We start from the raw sequence: 17,324 nt of genomic DNA, 5'->3' as shown, positions 1-17,324 counted from the left end.
TCATGAGTTGGAAAAATTATAATGTATTTTCCTAGCATAGGGCATTATATTATAAGTTACATTGCAAAATTTTAAGCTAAAATTCCACTTGTACGTGAAATAATAAAAAAGCAAAATATCAGCTGTGGGTAGATTGGACCAATTAAAATAGTTTGGGGACGTAAATTGAGCCTAAATTTTGTTTAGGGGGTTAAGTGGACAAAGTAAATTGTTGAGGGGAGTAAGATGGACTTTTTCCTAATTGTTAAATAGGGAAGACCTATACAATTTAGTTATCTGCACTTTCCCATCATCTTATAAAGTTACAAGTTGTCTGATATTACCTCCTTTTATGAAATCCTAAACACATAGCAAATGTATTCTTTAAGGTTGAGTTGATTGACCCAGCAGTTAAAGGAACACTGAATGTTCTTGGCTCCTGCAAGAAAGCTGCATCTGTGAAAAGGGTGATTCTAACATCATCAATGGCAGCTGTTGTATTCACTGAGAAACCCTTATCTCCTGATGTTGTGGTTGATGAGACATCGTATTCCATTCCAGAACTATGTGAAAAAGCAAAGGTACTGCACTGAATGTACATTTCTTATTATTTTCGAAAAAATTTGATGCCCATGTTTTCATTCAAATAATTGTTTCTCTTATATATGGAAATAGTAATAATGTTTTTGTTTTTGAAGGAAAAGTAATAATGTGTTTGTGCCTAGCAGGCTCTGTATCAGATGGATAACTAAAAGATATTTTGTACTTCCATTATCACAAGTACTATGCACTTCAAAATTGTGAGGGTTTCATGAGATGTGTCTCCCCAATTAGGTGGGTTATCTAATTTATACCATAACTGTAGCGCTATAGCAATATGAATTCTGGACCTGTCTACTGTCTATGGCTGTTAGTTCTCTTAAGTTGCCTTTTATTATCTTTATTTGTAACAAACCATCTTCACTTGTTAGACATGTTTGAGTTATTTTACTTCAGTATCAAAATGTGTATAATTATTCCCTCACGAATGAAGCTCTAAGTAGCAATGTCAGGTTTACTTGTTGGGCTTTGCTACGGTACACCGAAGTGACTGTGGACCGTTGATCTAATGACATATTACCTCCTAAGAGGTAATAGTTTTAATATTTATCTTATATGTTTTAAATCAGAAAATAGTGATTAGATCTTTTTGCAATGTGGTGAAAAAACGGTGATCTGATCTCTAGCGTGATTAGGTTGTGACATTTTCTATTGTAATGTGACGAAAACAAACACAATCCCTAACATGTTTTCTGTATAATGTTTTTTAACGTGAACAAAGGCAAAGGTTTGGTGTGAGACAACATTGGGGAAAAACATATGCGTGCATATTTGTCATTTTTAGGGCATGTCTGACAGACTTGTCAAGAAAAGATTTTTAGAACATATAACATGACTGGTATTTATGAGTCTTGTAACATGACAAGGCATAGTGGTAGGAATTCATCGCAACATGTCATTCCCTGACAATTACTTACAAAAATAAGATCTATGCAACAGTAATGTTGAAATGTTGTATAGTAGTACGTGACTAAGTTAGTTGCAACTAAAAGGAAACAAATAAATTTCATGTACGCATGCAGAGATGCGTTCCTCCGCTCCTAGATGCAAGGAAGCGGTAGCCAGTTGTTTTTATATTTTTTTTACCTTTTTAATTATTTTATTTCTCATAATATTTAAAGGCTCAGATTTATTTGAATTCTTACCTCTTAGGAGGTAATTAACAGGAGTACCTTAGTGTTGCTCTTACTTGTTTAATCTTACCTTCACATTAAAATTTTTGTGAACTCGCTGTTTGTATCAGGAATGGTACGTACTGTCAAAGACCCTAGCTGAGCAAGCTGCATGGAAGTTCTCAAAGGACAATGGAACTGATTTTTTTTGAGGGCGGACAATGGAATTGATTTGGTAACAATAAATCCAGCTGTGGTCATTGGTCCTTTGCTGCAGCCCACACTTAACACCAGTGCTCAGATAATTCTGTATCTAATCAGTGGAATGTAATGTCATTCCAACGAGTAATTTTTTCCCAAACACTTCTTTCTCAACAAAAGAAATCACATGTTTTATACCAGCAAATGGATTCCCTGTTCACCTTCTATGAGATTTATTGAGCATTAGTCCCTTCCATCATACTGATGGCTCATGAGATATTGTCACTAGTTATATTACGAAGTAACAAATTCCATGTGCTTCATGATGCATGTCAGAATGTGAAAATGAAGAGATGCATTTACTTCCATCTTTCTAGAAATAGTTAGCTTCAATTTTTTTTAGTCAACACTACTGAACAAGGATTAAATTTTCATTGTGCTTATTTAATTACTGCCCTTTTCAGGGTCGCCTGTATATCTCAACTATAGCTTTGGCTGGGTGAATGTGAAGGATGTTGCTCTGGCGCATGTACTTGCATTTGAGACCCCTTCGGCAAGTGGAAGATACGGCATGGTTGACCAAGTTTTGCACTTCTCCGAGGTTGTGAAGATCATTAAAGACATGTACCCATCTCTTCCAGTTCCCGAGAAGTAAACTTCAGCATCAGCATTACATATAACTAAACATCTGTGTCTACTCTATTCGTTTGCAGCATACTCCTATTCCATTAACAATTTGTTTGGACGAGCAGATGCGCGGATGATGAGCCGTTTGCTCCAACATACCAGGTCTCAAGGGACAAGATCATGAGCTTGGGAGTTGAGTTTACCCCGTTTGAGACGAGCCTCAAGGAGACCATAGAATGCCTTAAGGAGAAAGGCTTTGTCAGCTTATAAAGCCATTCCATCCGTCCTTGAGTAAGCACTGGAGAATTAAACAAGATTACAAAGCGGTTCAAACATACTACTATAGCTAATAGCTATAGCAATAGATGTGCTACTGGCATTTGGTGATTGCATTTGTCCCCTGACTCCAGTTTTAGTCAAATAAGTGCAGCATTCTAGCAGAAAGAGGCAGCCCTTAAATTCTGTTCCCTTTGAAGCGGACCAAAAAGGTGTTCCATATATATTTTTTCCGTTCTGAATAATACTAGAGATGAGTCCAGAGTGCTCAGTCAAATTAAACCAGGAGCTCTAGGCCCTGTTTGTTTCAGCTTTTCAAAGAATCGATTTTCTGAGAAGCTAGATTTGCTGAGAATCTGCTGTCTGCATAATCCGCTGGTTGGATAAGTTAGGTGTTTGGCAACCCTGATTATTTCTATTAGATTGTCAGTCTTGTGTGTAAAATGACATGTGAGCCTTGAGGCTGATGATAGCCCATTTGATTCGTGAGTATGAACAAAAGGTTATTATGACAATATTTTTGAAGTTTGTAAAACATAAATTTTGTTAAAATAATGTGTAATACATTCCAAGTAATCGATTTTAATGCACAGAAAGAGTTGGAGGCAGATGAGATACAAGATAACATGCGCAGATATCGATTTCAATTTATCAATTTTGCATCGATACATGGATACACCTAAATCAATTAGCAACCATTCTGTTACAGCAAGGCAAAGAGCAGAATAATGGACCTAAGATCCACGAGCAGAGTCGATTGGCTAGAGCGGAGCCGCGCTCGTGTCGCCGGAAAAAGCAACTGCGCAGATGGGGCGGCAAGCGTCAAGCGGCGGCGCGAAGGGGCCGAGGACCATGGCCGGCGTCCGCACGCGTCGGTGATGCATATGTTGATAAACAAATTTAAATAATTCTTTCACGCACAAGCATATTGGACATCACCTTTTCTCATTCCAGACTGCTCCATTGTTAAAGGCTGAGACTGAAGTGCAGAGAAAAGACACGAACCATCTACCCAATAAAGCACGAAACAAATTACTCTAAAGCCACCCAAAAAAAATCCCCCGCTGAGATAACAAACTTGATCTGTACCCAATAAAATGTACCCAGAAGAACAACCTCATAAATATCTACGGGTGAGACCTTCTCTTCAGCGGCTTCAACTCAATCGGACGGCTGATCTTACATGGATCCGCGGCTTCAACGCACCCCGTCAGCCCATCGCCCGCGCGTCCGCCCCCCCCCCGCGTCCCGCGTTCGATTCCCAAGGCCGGCTCTTTGGCTCCCACCAAAAAAAAATCCGCCGCGGCCGCAGACGCGTAATCCGGCGCGACGGCCTCCGCCTCCGCCTCCGCCTCCGTGCGACGGCCTCCGACACCGCTTCCGGGTCCGGCGCCCGCCTCCGCCTCTAGCCTCCAGGTCCGGCCGCCGCTTCCCCTCACCGCCGTTCGCGGGCCGGGCTGGGATCCAGCCGCCCCTCGCCGCGCCCCTGCGAACCCGGCCACCGGTCCCCCAGATCTGGCGCTCCTCCTTGCCGGCAGCCGGCGACAGCGAGCGGTGGCGCTCGGACTGGAGGACCCGCCCGAGCCGCTCCGTCTCTCGCGGATCCGCCCCGTCGCACGCGTTCTCCTCCTCCCCCGCCCGCCTGCCGCCGCGCGCGTCCTCCTTCTCTGCCAGTCAGGGCGCGTCGTCCTCCTTCTCCGACCGGTTCGTCGATGGCACCGGCGCCCTGGCCAACGTCGCCACGATCCACTGCTCGCCGTCCGTCCGACGTCCTCTGCTGCCGTCGTGCAGTGCTCGCCAGCTAGAGACACTACGCAAGTCGGGTGAGAAACCATTGTCTGGACGTCGGCATGCCCGTGCCCTCCAACGTGTACGTGTGTATTCGTTCTGTTAATACTCTTGTTATAGTTGTGCTTGCCGTCCTATTACTACTTGCTTTGCTAATTGTGTTTGCAAGTTTATTTAATCGATGAAAATAGACATCAACTCAGATCGCTGTTTATGGATATGTCTTGCCTAAATGCCTTGTATGAGATGAAAAAAGAGATATTAAGCCTAATTGGTTGCCTTGCATTGTTTCCTTTTGCTTCAAGTAGATTGATGTATTGTTTCTCTTTGCTTCGAGTAAATTGATGTATTCTTTCCTTCTGAACTTCCATAATGCAATGGTCTCTGCTATTTGTATCTAAAACAATTCAAAATTAGTTAGTGCGACTACTAATCAATTTATGAAAGAACCAAAGATGGCAGGTTCTTACTTTCAGTTTTGGTTAACTGCAAAAACCATGTTACTGACCTTTTGTGTCATTCTGAACTACCGATGATCCATGTATAAAGCATGTTACTGAATTTAGGGGATGGATCCTACATTGGCTATCATCCTCTACATATATAATTCAGACTTTCAGTTGTTTTGGAAAAATTATCACTTCCTCATAATTTATCTTCTTTCAGTGTCATCACGCCACCACTCAGGGTTATTGGCATCTCTTGTACTATGGACATGCCGAGACAACCACGCGTGACACTTACCGATATCACCAACACCTCAACCTCAGGTAATTTACAGGCGTTTAAACGGCCAATATTTCTAAGTAAACTGACGTCAGTTCATTTATATGAGTTTAAATTCATATGCAAATCAAGCCGGTGCCGTGGATGCTGCTACGCCGAGGAGGCAAGAAAGGAATAAGCAACAACGCAAACGGCGATCTGAGATGTCTGATGAACAAAGAGAAGAGATTAATAGGAAACAACATGAGTATCATGCGCGAAAAAAGGCAGAGTCAAACCGCACTTACCCTACAGGCGTCCTCACTCCAACCATGGCATCCTCCACATTGGCAGTTCAGAATCAAAGCCATTCTGCCAATCCACTGTTTGAGTGCATGAATAAAGTAACTACATGATCTATATTTCTATTGGAGAGCATGAGCTTATAACAATACTTTCAATTAATCTGTTTAGTGCATAACATCTCGAAGTTTTCAGGCACAATTTTTTTAAAGGTTTCACATGTTTTTAGTAGTGAAGCAGCTAGGAAACTTTGGCATATGCTCCATCGTTTGGATTTGTTTTTGGATTTGTTTTGTAAGTGTGATGAGACAAATCTGTGGAAAGAAGAAATGACCTTGCTCCACTATAATTATGTCTTATAACTCAAACATAATTCTGATGTATGTCAACTGAATTTACGTGACTCTTTCCACCATAACTTCTACCTTTCTATCTATTTTACTCCTCACCGCTCAATGAATTTTACTCTATGGATGTGTTTGTCTAATCAACATAATAACACTCTCATTCTGTGTGAAACATATATTTGTCAGTTTGGACTAGAGATCATGTGTTGTTTTGTGTACTCTAAAATTTACCCGTGGCGTTAGCACGGGCACCGAACTAGTGTTGAAATAAAGGACGCTTTTAAGATGCAACAAGCCGGCTAGGTGCAACTCCTAGTAAAAATAATTTTACTTCGTCTATCAAAGAATAGAAAACAAACAAGGAAATAGTAGTAGTAGTGATAACTGACAACTGCCAATACCCATTTGAGATTTGACAGGACCATCAGGCCGGCCAGAAAATGTGCAGTAGTATATTGAGCGGCACTATTTAATTTGTCAGCTTCAGCTGTGTACAGCAGTGAATACATTTGCCTCGCGACGGCGTTTCATGTCAGTGTCGCGAGGTGCTGGAGTGCACGGGGCACCGGCGGCACGCAGACGTCGACGAAGCCCTCCAGCGCCTGCACGACCTGCGCCATGGTTGGCCGGTGCTCCTCCTGGTCCTGGATGCACCAGCACGCTATCCGGCAGGCGCGCTCTAGCTCCCCCTCGACGAGGTCGCCGCGCAGCCGTGGGTCCGCCACGGCGGCCGTGTCCCCTTCCAGCACCCGCGCTGCGGCCCAGACCGGAAAGAACGTGGACGGGCGTTGCCCTGCTGCCCCTGCCTCCGTGCCATCGCCATCGCCGTAGCTCTCGGCGTTGCGCCGCCCCGAGATGAGCTCGAAGAGCACCATCCCGAAGCTGTACACGTCCGCCTTGGCGCTGATGGGCAGCCCGGAGATCCACTCGGGGGCGAGGTACCCAATGGTGCCCCGCATCGTCGTCAAGACCCGGCTGAAGTCCCTCCCCACCAGCTTCGCCATCCCGAAGTCGGCGATCTTCGGGCACAAGTCCTTGTCCAGCAGTATGTTCTCCGGCTTGATGTCGCAGTGTATGATGCGCTCGCGGCAGCCCTCGTGCAGGTAGGACAGACCCCTGGCGATGCCGAGCATGATGCCGTAGCGGTCGTGCCAGCTCGGGCACAAGCTGCACCTGAAGAGGTAGGAGTCGAGGGAGCCATTGGGCATGTACTCGTAGACAAGCATCTTCTCGCCGCCGCCGGAGGAGCAGAATCCGACGAGCCGGACGAGGTTGACGTGCTGGATGAGCCCCAGAGTGTTCACCTCCGTCCGGAACTGCTTGTCGCCCTGCCGAAGGCCCTCTAGTTTCTTGACAGCCACTTGGGTTTGGGTGTGCCCGTTCACGACGCCGCGGTACACCGTGCCGAAGCCTCCGCCGCCCAGCCGCTCGGAGAAGTTGTTGGTAGCGGTGCGGAGCTCGCTGTAGCTGTAAACATGCAGGGAGGAGTCCTGATTTGCGATTTTCTCGAGTCGGCGTTTCCTCCTGGATAGTAGCATCCACGCTACTAGTGCCGATGCACCCAGCGCTGCAAGACAAGCTGAAACGACGCCAAGGACGAGCCGCAGCACGCGCCTGTTCTTCCCCTTGGCACCGCGCAAATGTTGCAATTCGGATTTTGACAACCGGAGGTACAGGATCGACGACGAACCTCTGGCATCCGCATACAGCTGCTCGAGGTTGAGGAAGCCGTCGTCGTTCCAGATGGCGCAGCTACCACCGGCGGAGAATGCGTAAGCCTGGCAGGAACAGTTCTTTAAGCAAGCCAACTCACACCCTAATCTGCTTTGGGCGCTCCCAGCTACAGACTCGTCCGGGTGCTTCATGTTCGGAAGCTCCAGGAATCCGTCCTCTGCTGAGCCGTTGCCTCCGCACCCCAGCGGTGCGGTCCGCTGGCACCCGCCGCTCCAGTCGCTGAGGCCCCAGTCCCGCTCCGCCGCGGGCGCGAACCCGGGCGGACACTGACACGGCGGCTGGCTCCTCGGGTTGCAGATGCCGAACGCGCCGCAGAGCGCGTAGACGTCGCACTGCACGGTGGGCGCGGCCCAGAAGAACTGCCAGCTCTGGCTTTCGGTGACCCAGATGTACTGCTTCGTCTGGCCCGTGAGGTCGAGCACCGTGCGCGTGATCGTCGAGTTGTTGTAGAGCACGCTGGTGACGCGCCGGTACGCCGGCGTCTCAACGTACGTCTGGTTGAAGAGCACGTTGTTTACTGCCTCCGGTAGGTTGGCGAAGACGCGCCCTGTCCAGACGCCGCTGCGCCAGTACACGCGGGAGCCGTTCCAGAGGAGGAAGAAGTCGCTGCTGCCGTTGCGGTCTACCGTGTCCGTGAACCTCCCTGGTGCGGGGTCCTCGGCGTTGCGCCACGACGTCAGCGTCTGGTACTCACCGGTGAGCTTGTTCTCCCCGAGCCACCCCTCCGGCACCAGCGTGTCGGTCGGGTGGTCGAAGCTCTGCCACAGCACGTTGGAGGAGTTGCCCCCGCCGAGGAGGACCAGGTTGCCGTTGTCGCGCATCACCGCGACGTTCGACCACGGCGACGCCGACGCCGACGAGGACGACTGGTTGGTCGACCACACGACGCGCGGCGTGGAAGAGGATTTGTTGAGCCCGACGAGCTCGAGGTTGCCGCTGCCGGAGGACACCCGGAGCTCAGCCGAGGCAACACTAGACAGGGGATTTCCACGGTTGCCGACCCAGATGACGGTCTGCACGGGGACGTTCTTGTACCAGATGCCGAGGTAGTACCGGCCGGAGCTGCCGGGGCTGAAGAGGCCCAACTCAAACTTGCCCTGCGTTGAGACCACCGTGTCGTTGCCCCGCAGCGGCCGCTGCCCCGAGACGGTGTCCGCCGCCTCCGCCGCGCCGGGATGGCCTGGCGTGCAACAATTCGCGACGACGAGGGCGAGAGCGGTGGCAACGGCAGGCAGAGACATCCTTCGATACTTGCAAGCGCGGTGGGTTTTCGGGTGGATTCTGATGCGGTCGTGGTTTCACACAGTTGCCACCGCATCTGCGCGCTAGATAGCGGGTGGACGGATGGAAGGTGCCTTGTTTGGACGTCACATATATGGCTCCAATTTTTTTTTTTGAGATTATTGACCCTAGGTCAGGGAGTGACATGCTGCGGCACATGTTTATCTCTTGGAATTCTTAAGGACGACGCCCTTATGGAGTTTTGCAAGCTTATTACTCCCCGGTCAGAAAAACATGATGGCACATTCCAATTTTGTGCTACTTTTGTATTGTGTGTCTCTGTGCGTCAACTTTTTTTTTTGACCGGAGGTAGTATTTTTTCAAAAGAAATACTGCCTTGTCTGGAAATTGTACATCATGTCCGGCTACTCCACCCCCCCCCCCCCCCCCCCACCCCCCACAATGAACCAAAAACTGCGCAAGAAATTTTAATTTTAAACTTATAAAAAAGACCATATTAGTTCCATAAAAGAATTACTCCCTCAATTTGAAATTATAATACTTATAAATTGGTCTAGCAATAGCGTGGACATATTTCTTAGACCGACAATTAACCTATCAAGCATGATTTTTGTGAAAAAATTGATGTAATTAAATCCACGTTTAAAATACTTTCTTATGAGTATAGTTTTGTATGCCACATAAATAAAATATTTCTAACCAAAGCATTTATCCTAATGATATGAAATACATACATCTTATTATTTCAAACGGAGGAAGTATGTCATGTTCCTCCCATCGCACCCAAATATCACATCCATCCTTCTCGCAAAAAAAAAATCATATCCATCCATTAGTGTAGAGATAACCATTATGACATGTGGGGATGACGTGATAAGAAGTCACAACTAATTCTTTTCATAAAACAAATAAGAAAAGTGATAAGCAAGAAGACGATGGATGATGGCACCATTCATCGGGCAAACACCAGAGCAGGTTGGAAGAAAGTGAAGGCACGACCTGACACAGCCACACAGGGCAGAATAATAATGAGAGCAGAGGACAAGGATGTTGCAGGTTCTGTGCATGGTGTATCGACGACTCGGGGTGTTTTAGATACCCTAGACTCCTTCCAACTTTCCAAATTTTCCATCACATCTCCATCACATCGAAACATTAAATATAACAAATGATTCGTGCATGGAGTACTAAATGTAGGTAAATAAAAAAACTAATTACATAGTTTTGATGTATGTTGCGAGACGGATTTTTTGAGCCTAGTTAGGTCATGATAAGACAATATTTACCACAAAAAACGAAAAATGATACAGTGTACTACAGTGTTTTTTCAGCGCTACAGTGTTTTCCCATCGGAACTAAACGCAGCCTCGGAGTCCAAATTCTTTATATTCCAGTTAGACTGACAGCAGGAAGGCTACTGATTTTGGTTGGAGTCGCTTTCTCACTTTCGTGTGTCGTGGAAGGGCGGACGATGCGATGCTGCATTCCCTCGTGTGCCTAAGGTATAGTTTATTCATGCCGTAAAAAAATATATGGTTCCGTTTGGTTCACTGGAATCAAAATCCATTACAAGATACCCGCAAAAAAAAGAAATCCATTACAAGATTTAGATTCTAGAAATTGCATTCAACAAGAATTTAATTACCAAGAATCTAATTTAACTATTTTGTTTGTATATTAGTGGAATTGTTTTCCATGAACCAAATTTCAAATCTTATTTGGACGATTAGACAAGGAATCTTTTTAATACTGAATAAAAACAACTCCATCCAGACAACAGACTCTCCCTCTCTACATCCAGCCATTCATATTTTGGAACTCTCCCTCCCTCTAGCTGTTCAGATTTTAGAACTACACCAACTAAATGAACGATAGACTCTTTAAATGATAGGCATTCTGATTTCAGAACTCCCATTCAGATTTCAAAATATACGGTAACTAAGAAACATGGCAGACACTTGAATGAAAACAAACATGACGGACTCTCTCTCTCTCTCTCTCTCTCTCTCTCTCTCTCTCTCTCTCTCTCCAGTTGTTCAGCATTTTTAGAATCTTTGTAGCAGGTCAGATACAAAGATACACATTTGAAATGAAAACAAATGTGACACACATAGAAGTATCTAAGCATTCATATAGGACCAACCAATGATGATTACAAGACAGATGCAAGTAAAATAGATAGAAGTCACCACTTGATATTATTTATGGGTAGAGCCTAGTTTCTTCAATTCTTTAGCTACTTCAAGAGCCATTTCTTCCTCACCACCATTGGGAGCTAATAGAGACTCATACTTCCGTGCATCACCTGTTAGAAGGTCAATCAAATCCAACAAAGTATCCTCATCTAATCCCTCCACCTCCTTCAGTGTGTTGAGAATTTCTTTGGATGTTGTGCCTTTAGGTGCTTCGTCCTTGAGTATATCAGTAAATTTATCAAATTTTCATCCATCAGACATGTAAATGAGTCACCAGACCTCTATCTCTTTAAACTTGCTAAAGTGGACAATGAAGTAGATTCTTTGTGGCTACTCTCTTCCTTACTCATCCCTTTAGAGCTGTTTACCGTCTTTGCTGCATCACCAGTAGCATGATTTTTACTAAGCACCAAACTGATTGAGTCCCAGTACAACACAGTCTTGTACATGTACCCCACTTGTCTCCTTGTTTCTCTAAAAAGGCACTGACACGACATCGATCAGTGAGTAAGCAGTGTAGCAAGCAAAAAGCGTAGGACAAATCATGCCATATATAATTAGACAAAACTTTTCTACTTTGCCCTTCATTATTGAATTAACTCATAAAGCTATGGACAGAACTGTTGTACAATAAGCTCTGTTGATCAGGTGGTATAGAGCAAAAATGTAGAGCAACAAAATATGCATACTAGTTGACAACAGCTAACAATTTTTCAGTAGTTTACAAGACAGCGAAGTAGAATGGAACTACTAGCTAGCTAACAATATGCATACGTAGTGCGTGCTTCGCGCACCACATCATAAGTTGCATTTAAGGTCTATGTCAACGTAAGAATGGTACAATGCAAGGAATACTAAAATGAATATTTTGGATGATAAATTTATAATAATGTCTCATGCAAATATCTTAACAGTATTAATATTGCTAACTGAGTGGCATCCGTAGTCTGTAGGTTCTATCAAGTTATAAATTACATTTGTCTATCAACATTAGTAGCTACCAAACATTTTAGTAGGTAGCTCAAAGTACTGATCTAAATAAAAGCGAAGTACTTAAAACAGTTTGATAGATACTAAACTAGAAGGTAGGAGATAAACAGTTTACAGTCATGCAATATCTAAAAGAGAGTTCATCGATGATGAGAGCATCAGGTTATAGAACAACAAAAAAGATAGCATCAAGCACCAACTCATGAAATGTAGCTCAAGGTGTGGCAACAACTATGTAAACACAAAATGAGCGGCTCCCCTTCTTCGTCCTAAGCATCGCTGCTTGGAAAAATGGTTTGTTTTTATTCTAGAGCTCATTAATCACTACTACAAAAATGATTTTTAGGGACAGGTAAAACACAATTTGTAGGGGCGGTTGTGGTACCCGCTCTTGCTTTTCGAAACTACAAATAGCTATTTGTAGGGGTGAGTGTTGACGCCAGTAACGGCCAATTCTAAGTGTCAACCTGATCAGAAAATCATGAGAGTTTGCATTTCTTACACGTATTATTTTCCAAATAAATCGCGCAACACACTTTACCCCTAGAAAAAAAAAATGCAAGATGTGTTTTCAAGCTAAAATACAGGTTGCAAGCACTCTGTGGTCAAAGATAAATTCATCGACAAATCAGAGCGCAGTTATCAGGCTTAAATGGACTGAAGGAGGCCCAATTACCAAAGCAAATCCACTTGAGACAAGGCCTAGCACCTGGGATTAGGACAAGAGGTGTCAGGACAGCCCACCAGAGGAAGTTGGGGGTGGTTGGCGCCACTGGGCCGCCGATTGACCACCCTAGTCGGCCAAGCAGGCCCGTGGGCCCCACCGCCTCAACTTTGCCACGTGGCTGCTCCTCACTGGCTCCCAAAGTCGGTTCTGCAAGGATCAGCTGCTGCTCGACCGTGGCTCCCTCCTATAAATATGAGAGAGGGGGGAGGGGGGGTGTTTAGAATGAGACACACCTCAAGTTGAAGCTCAAGCTCACTCTCTTGTTTTAGCTCTATAGGTTAGTGGAGTTTAGGTGAAGTCTAGTAGTCATTGAGTCTTCGAAGTTGCTCAGGAGTTCTGGTATGGGTTCTTCTCTAGTTCTCTTGTGTAATTCTCGGTCGTTTGTAATAGATTTAAACTATGGTTACCGATATCTGCATGATTTATATTTTGAGTTATCAGACATGTTTCATGATCTGGTTGCGTAATCGCCCAGTGCTTACGATGGTTAACATATTAGCTTTAGAACTCTGGCAACTGCTCCAGTATTCATATATTTGCTCTAGTATGATGTCTGTCTATTCGGAGGGTGGGGGCTCCGCACGAGATACTAGAGTATCGCTTACTGATGTAGACGTGGTGTCTAGATTAGTTAAGTGTTGCTGGATGTTGCCCTTTCCCATGGTTTGTAGAGGTAACCGGCAGGTGGTGATAGCCCTGTCCGTGCCCAGTAATCCTCCACGTTCGGATTGGGGGGTAGGAGGTCCATAAAGAGCCGTATGGTTTGGTCGGGCTTCTCCCGTCAAGCTAGTAGCGGTCTCCCTGTTGTACCAGTTTAATTTTCTGTTAATCTAAATATAAGGTAGCATAGATATAGCTAGCCTAGTATATATGACTCGAGTTGCTAACTTCTTCCTTTCTCTCTGCCTATAGAATATTTAGAGCTGAGTGTAAACTAGTGTGTCAGACTACCTCCTATCCTACTATTTATCTTATCCCTGTTTATGCAATTGAATATCCAATCTAGATCAGTTCATTAACTAGCCTTAGCACTTTCAACCGCCGCCTTCCCTACGGAAATATAAATGTCACCCCGGTGTACTCTCGGGTAAAATGCTACAGTTGTATTCCGTGCGCTTACGGATTTATTCGTGGTTTATGAAATACCTGGTGTCTGTGGGCGTCATCGCTAGCGATCAGCGGTGGCGTTGGTAGGTGCCAACAAGCATATTTGACGCCGTTGCCGGGGAAGGCATAGGTTAAAGATGCATAGGCAAAGTTGTGAACGAAATTGAAATTGGTATTCGCTTACTAAACAGACTAATTTGGCTTTGTTTTCTCTTTAATGTGAAAACAGGGTAGTGTATGACCAGTTTCGACCTGCCACAAAATTTCACTCCTAATCCAGAGTCGCTTTTGAGAAGAGTTTGACCCCGTGTCGTACCTCCTCAGATCTCACTCTCGACAGCCGAACCAGTCACCCCAGCACAGCTTCTCAAGCTATGGCCCAAAAGACGCTTCACGATTACTCTACTCCCTCTACTACCCAAGTCCCTATCGGACCTGAGGTCAACACTAGAGGAGAAAATTTCGAGATCAAGACGGGTCTTATCACGATGGTGTAGGCTAGCCCTTTCTGTGGCAAGGCCAACGAGGACGCTAGCGTTCATCTCCAATAGTTCTTGGAGCTCTGTAGTACTTTTGTTTTCAGGGAAGTATCTCAGGATGCAATTCGGCTCCGTTTGTTTTTGTTCTCTCTTATGGGGAGAGCAAAACAGTGGTTCTATGCTAACAAGACTGCTGTGGATACCTGGGACAAATGCACCAAGGCGTTCCTCGTGAAGTTCTTTCCGACAGGCAAAACTAATGCTCTTCGAGGAAGGATTTTGAACTTCCAGCAGGCATCTAATGAGTCGATTCCCGAAGCATGGGAGAGGATTCAGGAGTACATCCTTGGGTGTCCGCACCATGGGATGAACAATTGGCTCATTCTTCAGAACTTCTACAACGGGCTGACTCAAACAGCCCGTGATCATGTGGATGCTGCTGCGGGTGGAGGTTTCTTCTCACTGACCATTGAAAGAGCTACATCATTAACCGAGAAGATGCTGTCCAACCAAGGTTGGAGCGATGATCAACTCCAACCACGTCAGCGAGGCATGCACATCGTCAAGAAGGCGGACATGCTCGCTTTGAAGATTGATCTCCTCCTCAAGAAATTTGAGGATTATTCCCAAGACAAGGCTCAGATGCAGACACTTCAAGCCTTCGAAGCTCGCATGATGTGCGAGGTCTGCGGGAACACTGGACATTCGGGCAATAATTGCCCGAAAACCCAGGAAGAAGCTATGTACCTTAAGGCAACAACAACAATGGTTTTCATCCATAAGGAGGTCAGGGGTGGAATCAACCACGCCAATATTACTGAGGAGGTAATGGTAATTCGAATTCTTTTAATCCTAACCAATCTACCTTGAGGGATCTTGTCTACGGCCAAGCGAAGATCAATGAATCAATCTAGAAGAAATTGGCCACCAACGACAAATCTTTGGAGACTATCCATGCCAAGATGAGTGGCTTCTCCACTGGCATCAAGAACCAGCTGAGTTTCAACAAAATGTTGGAAACTCAACTTGCTCAGCTGGCTATTGCTACTCCTGCTGCTGAATTAGGGAAGATCCCGGGGCAACCCGAATCTACCCTAGAGAGTGTCAACGTTGTGACTACTAGATGGGGTAAGCCATCTAGGAGATCACCTCTTACCAGTTATGCAGAAAAGCTCACACGGCCGAGAAGAGGTCTGTGGGGAGAATTAGCAGCAACAATAAGGGAGGATCCTGGAACCCCGATGATCAGTTGCTCGATCTTCGACTGCAACTTTGATCAAGCTTTGCGCGACCTCGGAGCAAGTGTCAACATTATGCCCAAGGTAACATTTGAGAAGCTAAGCTAACCTACACTTTCCCCTACTATGATGTGTGTGCAGCTGGCCGACTGCACTGTGAGATACCCTAAAGGAGTGGTTGAGAATCTCTTGGTGCGGGTCAAGGGCACTTCTATACTCGTGGACTTCATAGTCCTCGATATGGAAGGTGATCTTGGGATCCCGCTCATATTTGGGTGACCATTCCTGAGTGATGCCAATACCAGAATTGATGTTGGAGCAGGAAAGATCAGTCTCCGCATCATGGGAAATATCATGAAATTCAGATTTCAAAACAAGAAGAAACTATTCCTGATTCACGAGGATAGCAAGAGGGAAGGATTATGGGCTGAGCCCGGCTGGGAGGAATGGGACGTTCATAACTCTCCATCTGAACCTGCTTGGAATGATTGGGAGATCCATGATCCCCCATCCGAGCCGGTAGAGGAAGACCAGAAGGTCCCTGATTTTATAACCAACACTTTATGGGAAGATTTAGAGATCATCAACCCTACATCCGAGGGTCCGGTCCCCGCGCCGCCTACACCACCAAAGAAGACTAAGAAGGTATAGCGCAAGAAGAAGAAGACGTCGACACCCGCTACTATTTCTCCAAGTGCGGACGAAACGACCTCAACCTGATCAGGTATGAAGAAAGGTCTTGCTTCTCGAACCATAAACCAAGAGCTAGCTTGGGGGAGGTTCCCTCCCCTAGGTCAACTGTATCTTTTATTTACTTTCGAATAAAATTTGATAAAAATTTCCAAAAAACAAAATAAATATTTATTGCTTTATTTCCCTTTTAATATGTGCGGTAAGAATATTTTAACTTCTCTTGAGTTGAAAGGATGAAATTTGCTTTGTTCTGCCTAACCTAATATGTCTAGTTTATGGCTTAATGTTCTCTTAAATTTGAGTTTGTTGGCCATCTGAAATCTTTGTCATGAACCTGAAAGTCTTGTGGGTTGCGAATGCTTAATTCAAGTCTAAGTTGTTGTGAGAATAGATATGGTGATTAGAGCTTTGTAATCTTGTTCTAAGTGACGCTTAAAATCTGGAGTTTTGTTTTCGAAAATCTTAAATAAAGGCAAATTCCTCAGTGATAAGTAATTTTCTACCAGAGCCATATGTCATATGTCATGAAAAACCCTATACATATGCTGCTTGTCATTCTATTGAGTTTTGTCAAATTTTGTGACCCTAGTGAGAATCTTTTCATTCTTTCTCGATCAAGATCACGTACACTTTCACATCCACTTGCGACATTCTTACACTGGGAATTAGCACCACCACCATCCACCAAATAAATGCTCCTTGTTATGATGGCAAAACTCTCTCTCGGTAACATTCCTGAAATAAAAAAAGTGGTGTTAGACTATGGTTGCCCCAAAGAAAAAGATGGCTTGCCAAAGAAGTATGGCCCAAGAAAAAAAGAGATGATGAGTAGAAAAAAGGGGTAACCATGTCTGAAAAAATATATATGATAAGAATAAAGGGATGATAAAAGAGAGAGGGAGTCAACACTTCTAAGGAGTAAACCATACCTTTATCCATCCATCCAACCACACACATGCACATTTTGATCTTGATTGTATG

The 17,324-nt window shown here is 44.9% G+C and overlaps 3 protein-coding genes across 3 annotated transcripts in view; 2 read left to right on the top strand and 1 right to left on the bottom strand.

Moving 5' to 3' along the window:
• Nucleotides 1-3,298, top strand: part of LOC120706968 (phenylacetaldehyde reductase-like) — a 31,840-nt gene extending 28,542 nt beyond the window's left edge. Inside the window, exons 3-7 of the mRNA XM_039991728.1 lie at nucleotides 369-560; nucleotides 708-813; nucleotides 1,823-1,926; nucleotides 2,357-2,543; nucleotides 2,645-3,298. Of these exons, the coding sequence (XP_039847662.1) occupies nucleotides 369-560; nucleotides 708-731 (216 nt within the window). The 3' untranslated portion in view covers nucleotides 732-813; nucleotides 1,823-1,926; nucleotides 2,357-2,543; nucleotides 2,645-3,298. The remainder of the gene's footprint in view (nucleotides 1-368; nucleotides 561-707; nucleotides 814-1,822; nucleotides 1,927-2,356; nucleotides 2,544-2,644) is intronic.
• A 680-nt stretch (nucleotides 3,299-3,978) lies between these two features.
• LOC120709807 (serine/arginine repetitive matrix protein 1-like) lies at nucleotides 3,979-5,985 on the top strand. The gene is made up of 3 exons (XM_039995451.1): nucleotides 3,979-4,665; nucleotides 5,250-5,353; nucleotides 5,436-5,985. Exons 1-3 carry the CDS (start codon nucleotides 3,979-3,981, stop codon nucleotides 5,485-5,487), a joined length of 843 nt encoding a protein of 280 aa, XP_039851385.1. The 3' UTR covers nucleotides 5,488-5,985.
• Nucleotides 5,986-6,275: 290 nt separating this feature from the next.
• LOC120706967 (G-type lectin S-receptor-like serine/threonine-protein kinase At2g19130) lies at nucleotides 6,276-9,042 on the bottom strand. The gene has a single exon (XM_039991726.1). It carries the CDS (start codon nucleotides 8,911-8,913, stop codon nucleotides 6,466-6,468), a length of 2,448 nt encoding a protein of 815 aa, XP_039847660.1. The 5' UTR covers nucleotides 8,914-9,042; the 3' UTR covers nucleotides 6,276-6,465.
• Nucleotides 9,043-17,324: the final 8,282 nt, after the last annotated feature.

Source organism: Panicum virgatum, chromosome 5K (assembly GCF_016808335.1).
Source record: "Panicum virgatum strain AP13 chromosome 5K, P.virgatum_v5, whole genome shotgun sequence".
Lineage (NCBI taxonomy): Eukaryota > Viridiplantae > Streptophyta > Magnoliopsida > Poales > Poaceae > Panicum > Panicum virgatum.
This window is presented reverse-complemented; position numbering and strand designations above follow the sequence as displayed.

Bases quoted from the DNA above. Each gene is read 5' to 3' on its own strand.
- LOC120709807 (XM_039995451.1), top strand. From the start codon at position 3,979: ATGGATCCGCGGCTTCAACGCACCCCGTCAGCCCATCGCCCGCGCGTC. The intron at 4,666-5,249 runs GTACGTGTGTAT...ATCTTCTTTCAG, and splicing joins ATGCCCGTGCCCTCCAACGT to TGTCATCACGCCACCACTCA. The intron at 5,354-5,435 runs GTAATTTACAGG...ATTCATATGCAA, and splicing joins CACCAACACCTCAACCTCAG to ATCAAGCCGGTGCCGTGGAT.
- LOC120706967 (XM_039991726.1), bottom strand. From the start codon at position 8,913: ATGTCTCTGCCTGCCGTTGCCACCGCTCTCGCCCTCGTCGTCGCGAAT.